Here is an 8,404-nt window from a genome sequence, read left to right on the forward strand (position 1 = left end):
CAGCCTTCCATATTTACCTAGGGGTTGATTAATTTTGAGCCCAATTGTACATCTGTACATAATATTATGCAACACAGCAGAGCATGTTGGCACATCAACACTGACAAACATATGACTTGCACTGCACCATTGCGGCACTTTAAGCAGCAGCCTCATACCATCATTATTTGCCACATTAGGTTTTTGCATACTATTTCTATACTGCCCCCACAAATGGCCAGTTTACAAAGGGATGCAATAAGCCTTAAATAGTGTAGTATTCACAGATCCTGAGTGCATATTAAATTTACGAATCAACATGCTTGCTTGTGCATAAATCATACCACACGGTCTGTAAATAAAGTATACAGAAAGGTCCTCAGTTAATATTATTTCCTAAGTATTTATCCTCGTCACATACTTTACAAGAAAGAAAGAAATCAGCAATTGACAATTTCCTGTCCTCTTTATTTCTAACAATCATAATGTTACTTTTCTTTGCATTATATTTGATGTCATGGTCCTAACCATGTTGAATGCAAATCATAAGTATATGTTGAAGACCACCACTATATGGACAAAAATAAATAAAATCACCAAATCGTCTGCATACATCAAATGGTTAACGGTGGTGTTACCCACCCTACAGCCTGTTCCACATATGTTTATCATCTTTGATAAATAATCCACATAAAGTTTAAAAAGAAAGGGAGACAAAATTCTTAGTTCACCCTATCTTCATAGACAGCCTCTGAATGTTTTATTAACATAAAATTGCATACAATCTGTAGTGAAATCAATTATTTTTTTCTCATAAATTGCAAGGCTCAGGAAAAGATGAAAACAGTGATAACATTACATCACAGCCATGGATGAGCTCTGCCAAAGATGTGAAAGACAGACAAAAGGTAAGAAATATGTCAAATATATGTATAAATGTTGATGTTAAATAAGACTCAATACTGAAATGGAGAAAAGGCTCGTGTGGGTGCAGTTGACTAAACATATACATTAACATTCTTTTCATTAGTAATGCTATTTTAATGTATTTGGGTGTTTTTCAGCTATCTGCAGAACAACTGATGGGCAGACTTCATCTGGAAAGCAAATATCAGAAACTGAAAACGGCAGATTTTATTCAGATAACTGAACATTCACAATCTCATGAGTTTTGTGCAGAGGAAGAAGTCGCTCGAACTTTTCTACAAAAGTTACTTACATTGGACTACACAGTGAGATGCATCAAAATTGGAGAGTACACTGAACAGAACGACACACAACAAAGATGTAATAAGTTGTCTACAAGAGACGCTTTTAATTATATTTTTGGAGAAACAGCTGAATCTGATGATGAGACTAACACACCAGATGCTATTGACTTAATGGATGCTCAGATGGCTGTGTTTCATTGTGCTGATAGTTTCTTAAAACAGCTCATGGTGACTAAACTCTCACAATGTCAGTTTGCTCTTCCTCTGCTTGTACCGAATCCATTCACACAACAGATTGATTTTCCTCTCTGGACATTTAGACAAATCAAAAAGAGCTGGAAGACGACTGATGATACAGGTCAAACGCAACCAGTCTACAGGGCAGAAACTCCAATGGTGGCTTTCTTTAGTTTTGGTTCTTTGTCCTCATCAAAGTCTCAGCTGATAAACAGTTTGATCAATGAGAAACATAACACGTTCTTCCACAGAAACTGTCCAGGCAGCAGCAGAACCAGAATACTGATGGACGGGGTTGTGGAGATCGCCTGGTACTGCCCATCCGGAGAGAAAACAGATAAATTTCCTCAATGTGTTGCGTTCTGTAATCTTCATGGTGATGCACGAGTCAATGAGAAACAGCTGGATATCATAACTCAAATGTCTTCTGTAAATGTTGTTATTTTAACTAAAATGAAAAATAATAATAAAGACATGAAAAAGATCCAAAGATTATATCAGGCCTCAAAGCCGCTCATTTGTCTATGTCCTGAGAATAATGCAGCGCTCAAAGAAGTCTGCCAAGGAAAATACAGAATAGGTTTGAGAGACAGAAATCAATCTACTGTCTTTGAAGAACTCAGAAAAGCTATCAATAAAGTATTCTCATCTTTAGAATCATCTTCCCTTTTCAAACTTGAAGATGTGGCCAAACATTTAAATATCACAGTAGATGAGAAGACTGATGAGGACTGCAAGAGACGAAAAGATGCAGCACAGCAAATGATGAGTTTACTGGAGAATAAAGATCTGACAGAAATTAAAGAATCATTTCTGCCGTGTCAGGGAAAACTGTGGCATCAGTGGTGCCAGAAGAATAAAGAACTACACAGACCTACATTGGGTGAACTACATAAGAGTGATAATATAGAAAAAAACAAAAGTGATAAGAAATCAGAAATGCTGAAAATCCGTGAAACGCAGCAAAGATCTGTTGTAAGTGAATTTATCCAAACCTTTATTCAACAACTGAACTCACAAGAAGGAAATGAGATGGTGTATTTTCTTAAGTGGCTTGGGATTCTACTGGATGACTTCACCACTGAAAGTCTTTCAGCCCTTCATCGTGAGTATGATAAAAAGTGGTCAGCAGTCATAGATCTTAGAAAGAAACATGATAAATCACAACAACAGATGGCTGAACAAGAACTTGAGATCATCTCTGAGAAACTACAAGCTGCAACCTTTGGTTTGGAGCACATACTGAGAGAGATCGGTCAGATTTATGAATCATGTTCAACTGTAAAAAACAACAAGAAAGACCTGAAGTTTGACTTTAAAGTTCTTCCTGGTATTGCAGCAAAGATGATGATGTCTGGATTTCCACTGGAGCTGATGGATGGAGATGCTGCTCATGTTCCTCTGATCTGGGTTACTGCTGTTTTAGATGAACTCATCCAGAAACTGGGAGACAAGAAAGTCTTTGTGCTGTCAGTTTTAGGGATTCAGAGCTCTGGGAAATCCACCATGTTGAATGCCATGTTTGGTTTGCAGTTTGCTGTCAGTGCCGGCCGGTGCACCAGAGGAGCTTTCATGCAGCTGGTCAAAGTGTCAGAGGAGATGAAGATGAAAGAACAGCTGGAGTTTGACTATATTCTGGTTGTTGATACTGAGGGTCTTCGTGCTCTAGAACTGGCTGGAAGATCAACAAGAAATCATGACAATGAAATGGCCACATTTGTTGTTGGTCTTGGAAATATGACATTAATCAACATCTTTGGAGAAAACACTGCTGAGATGCAGGATACTCTCCAAACTGTTGTTCAGGCCTTTCTGAGGATGAAGAGAGTCAGACTGAATCCCAGCTGTATGTTTGTGCATCAGAATGTTTTCGATGTTACAGCCAGAGAGAAAAATATGGAAGGAAGGAGACGACAGCAGAAGAATCTGGATGAGATGACAAAACTTGTTGCTAAAGAGGAGGACTGTAATACAGAGTTTTTCAGTGATGTCATTGCATTTGATGTACAGAATGATGTGAAGTATTTTTCACAGCTCTGGGAGGGAAGCCCACCTATGGCTCCACCAAACCCGAACTACAGCAGAAACATTCAAGAGTTGAAAGACACCGTTCTCTCAAAAGCTTCTACAGCAAGCAGCATCACACTGTCACAGTTCAAAATGCGTATTAATGATCTTTGGACAGCACTGCTGAATGAAAACTTTGTGTTCAGCTTCAAAAACACACTGGAGATTTCTGTATACAGAAAACTGGAAACTAACTATAGCAACTGGACTTTCAGTCTCAGGAGTGCCGTGTTGAGCATTGAAGACAAATTCTACAACAGAATTGCTAATGGAAACATTGATATTCATGATAATGACCTGCTGGCTGAAATGAGGAAGACAAAAGACGAAGTCGAAAAATCAATGAAGTCTTACTTTGGTGAGGACAAAGACAAAGACATTCTGTGTCAATGGCGAGGAAGATTTGAAACACAAATTAAAGGTCTTCATGATGATCTGGTGAAGGAAACAAAAAGAAAATTGAATAAAGCAATTGAACAGAAGAAAGCAATGGAGAACCTGGATAAGAAAAGAACAGAGGATGAAAATACACTTTTCACTCGGAGCAAGGAATGTGCAGTGAGTCTAAAAAGAAAAGGAGCAGATGAACGTGTTCTGAAAAAGGAATTTGACACATTGTGGAGTAAATGGGTCACTGAAATGACAGAAGATATTCCTCCACTGAAAGACTTTGATTTATGGGATGATGTCACAAAGGTTTTATCTGAAAACCATGAACCAACTTTTGTGAATCAGAGACTTAATCTGCAAGACTTCAAACAGATAGTCCATAGAGGTGATTATGATGACTACATTGTAATACAGAGACATCTAGAGCTTTCTGGTGAAACTGTATCAAGTCAAAACAACATCCTTAATGCGAAATATAATGACTCAGTGAGGCAACTGATTCATAATGTTATGCAGGAAACTCAGAAAATGATGGAAAAATTACCAGTCAGAGGACACGGCTACAATGCAAGTTACATTCAGGAAATAACAGACTGTGTTAAAAAGTCAGTTGAGCAAAATCAATCAGAGAACCAAACATATAAATTAAAAAGTGAGTTTATCACAGATCTCTGTCTCTATCTGTGTGACATTGCATGTAAAAAAATTCTTAAACTCCACAAGAAATTCAGAGAATCAAATTATTTTAAGAAGCAGAAGACACAATACTGCAACTTCTTCATGAACTACTCCAGAGGAGCAACAAACACAACCATACTGATTGATTTCATCTGCAGTAAACTTGAACCGTCCATCCTACAAGACGTTTACAACAAAACGGCTATTGATTTAGCAGCACAGATGAGGTCTGACATACGAGCATTATGTGAGAACAGATCAAATCTGGAGAAACACATTCTGAAATCCCTCGCAGAGAAAGAGGACTTTGATCAGTACATACAATATATCTATATACCCAAACATCACTTCAAACAATTCATAAAAAATGAAGTGGATAAATACTTCACCAAACAAAGTGAGATGATTCTAAACATTTTCAAAGGAAATCTACAACAGAAAGAGCAGATTGTGAGTAATGCTGTGCATGTAGTGACAGTGGAGGTAAAAAACAAGAGAGGAGATGAAAACATGTGGTTCAGAAGTTTCACCAAAACACTCACGAATGTGCTGAAATTCACAGGAGAGTCATGTGTTAATGTCACTGAAGTTAAAGACTTGGATTTTCTTGAAAATCATTTGAGTAAAAGTCTGAATGAAATGATGACAAAGCTACAGAACAGTTTTTCAAGCATTGATGACATTAAAATGGAAAAGTGCAGGAAGAAACCAGATGAGATTTTGATCGATCACTTCTGTCAGTGCTGTTGGGTTCAGTGTCCCTTCTGTAAAGCCATCTGCACCAACACAATGGAGAACCATCCTGGAGATCACAGTGTTCCTTTCCATCGTAGTACTGGACTGAATGGGCGGTTTAACAAAGAAAAAACAAACTTGACAAATTGTTTCTGCACAACAGAAGTAGCAAGTGATAATTGGTTTTACTCAAATGATTCGGATGAAAAAACATTCTGGAAAGAATACAGAAAAGGAGGTCCTGAATTAGTAAACTGGAGCATCACTCCTGACCTCTCAGAACTGCCATACTGGAAGTGGGTTGTGTGCAGATTCCAGAAAGATCTAGAAAAGCACTACAGTAAAACATTCAAGGCACATTGTGAGATTCCAGATGAATGGAGACAATACACAAAAGAGGATGCTATTGAGAGTTTGGATAAATACATCTAGCAAAGAATTTAAAAAGTAACTTTGAATGTGTTTTAATGTGTGAACGTATGAATCAGCAAAAAGTTAACTAAAGAAAGACAAACCACAGTAAATGCAACAAGACATGTTTACTGATTAATTCCATAGTTCAATATGAAACATCTAAAACAAATTTATTTCAACCATTTTGTATACTCCTGTTAACTAACTAACTAATGAATACAGCCTCAGTACAACCACATGAAACATTTGTTTTAATAAAGACATATTTTGCTTTAATTTAAAAAGGATGCATCTCTCTGAAAGTTAGTTAAATAAAACAATACTTCAGAAATAAATTGTGTAAATCTTTTTAAACACGCAATTTACAAATTTTAATTACTTTACCATCTTTTGGTGCTAACTAACCAAAATAAATGATTTACTTACTTAAGGTCTAAGTGTTTAGTGTAATGTAAATAAAACTGAACTAATTAAAGACTCGTTTCTTGTTAATTTTTAATTTAATGTGTCATGTATTACTCAAAGTTTTTTCTGTAGCTCAGCATAAGAGCATGCGTTTAGCCGAGTAAAAAGCCATGGGTTTCATTCCCAGAGAACAGAATACTGCTAAATAAACGTATACAGTCGCTTGAATACACTTTGGGAAAAAAGCATCTGCAAATTGCATAAATGTACAATAAAACCATGACAGAGTCTTTGATTTATTGTTATTTTTTTATTAGATATATTTTTATCTTACATATACAAATAAATCTTAAATACATTCATTTTATATTGATACGGTTATAAATGTTCTGTTTTATTTTATTCAAATGTTTGTGTAGTGTTAAAAGAACTGAAACAAAAAATTATTCTGGATCAGCGTTGGAGCAGCGTTGTTTACAACTTCCGAAGTGGTCTACATCTTCCAAATGCTCGGTGGGGCAAAACTAGAACAATATAAGGCCTCATGTTTATCCAGGCCATGACTGACAACTGACAATCCGTTTTGTTGTTTCCTAAATTATATTATATCCTAAACGCATCCTGTCTGTGAAAACCCAGCTAAAGTCATTTTTGATGATTTGCTGTTTTATACATAAGAGTCACCCTATACACTTTCAATCAATGCATTTGACATAAAAAAGAGTGCCTGTCAATGTCAAAATTCTGTGGCAAAAGTGGCTTATACTTTCAAAAACTCAGACAAGCAAAAGTGCATACATCTGCTCAGACCCTGACGTGGCACTAAACACTTTTTGGCGGCAAAGACTGTTTTCATAAATATGAACGTTGCTGTGGATTTGCATACCTACTCAAATCTGTGCATACGCTCGTTTTATAAATGAGGCTCGAGTCTAGGGCTCATGTAATTATGTGTCATTTTTTAATATAATGACATAAGCACAGAGATGAAAAAAAACTTTTTATCAGGAAACGATGAAAAGCCATAAAGCATAAAAATAAGATATACATAAACATAAACAGACTACACAACCTGAGGACAGTGAAGAGGACATTAAAGGAGCAATTCTTTTGCTGTTTTTGAGGTTTTGATTATGTTTTTTCAGTGTTTAACAATGGATGTTCATGTTTCTAATTTCAAAAAAAGCTTTTTATTTCACATATTTTAAGTCTATTGTTCACCGCATGCCCCTCTTCTCACAAAACGACTGGATTTCTTCCGGTCTATATAAAATCCCTCCTTCCGAAACGCTCTGATTAGTAAAGCTGACCAGGTCTGTCGTGATTGGTTCCCCGCTTAGAGTGTGTTTGAAGATGTCCCACCCACACCATATCAGCGAGCTTCCGCTTCTCAGGCTGTTGTGATCGGTCGGTCCCCCTCTCAGTGCACGTGTATTCATAAACTTTGGCTTTTAGCAATAAACGGTAACAATGAAGTAGAGGGCTGTAGTCCGATTCCAGCCGTTCTCTGTAGTCCTTAACAAGCGAATTCTGTTAAAGACAATATCTCGCTTGGCACTGAACTTTGAGCTTTATCATTTTGCAGGTATTATTTATGCTCTAACAGCAACATTACACACTAACTAAAGGTTTAAAAATGTGATCGCGGGGAATGGGACCTTTAACTGATGACACATACAGTATGTGGACAAAAGTGTTGGGCCGCTCCCTTCTAATGAACAGGTTTGACTACTTAGTCATTTCCATGAGCAGTGCTGCAGTTTGGGCAGGGCCTTTTTATAGTCAAACATAACAATGCCCCTGGGCACAAAGCAAGGTTCAAAAGAAATGATTGATTCAGTCTAATGTGGAATAACTTGACTGGTCTGTATAAAGCCCAGACCTGAACCAAACTGAACACCTTTGAGCTAATTTTTTTTTTTTAATAAAGATAATTATTGTATGCTGTAGTATGCTATTGTCTTAATATTTGTTTTAATTGTAATTATAAACATGTTTATTATAAGGGGGTGTTCTTTTGTTCGTATAGTGCACAAACACACATACCAAAAACAAATAACAATATAAACATCAACAAATGTATTGTCGCAGTCAAAACTTTTTGGCACAAATGGAACCTCAAGTTTCAGGAACCTTTAACATGCTAATGAATAAACATTTGGTAGTTATTTACTCACACTCTGTTCAAAGGGCATATGACTTTTTGTTTTTTTTGCAGGAGAAAGGTTAAAGAACTGTACACTATAGCTCAAGTTGTAAAGTTTACAAAAGGTGGAAGATTCTTCAAA

General features: G+C 36.6%; 1 protein-coding gene across 1 annotated transcript; it reads left to right on the plus strand.

Annotated features, from left to right (window-relative positions):
• The first annotated feature begins 728 nt into the window (after positions 1-728).
• On the plus strand, positions 729-6,398 carry LOC130550132 (interferon-induced very large GTPase 1-like). The gene is made up of 2 exons (XM_057327511.1): positions 729-887; positions 1,044-6,398. The coding sequence occupies exons 1-2, from the start codon at positions 852-854 to the stop codon at positions 5,727-5,729; spliced, it is 4,722 nt and encodes a 1,573-aa protein (XP_057183494.1). The 5' UTR covers positions 729-851; the 3' UTR covers positions 5,730-6,398.
• The last annotated feature ends 2,006 nt before the right edge of the window (positions 6,399-8,404 follow it).

This window comes from Triplophysa rosa, unplaced genomic scaffold (assembly GCF_024868665.1).
Source record: "Triplophysa rosa unplaced genomic scaffold, Trosa_1v2 scaffold240_ERROPOS68472, whole genome shotgun sequence".
Lineage (NCBI taxonomy): Eukaryota > Metazoa > Chordata > Actinopteri > Cypriniformes > Nemacheilidae > Triplophysa > Triplophysa rosa.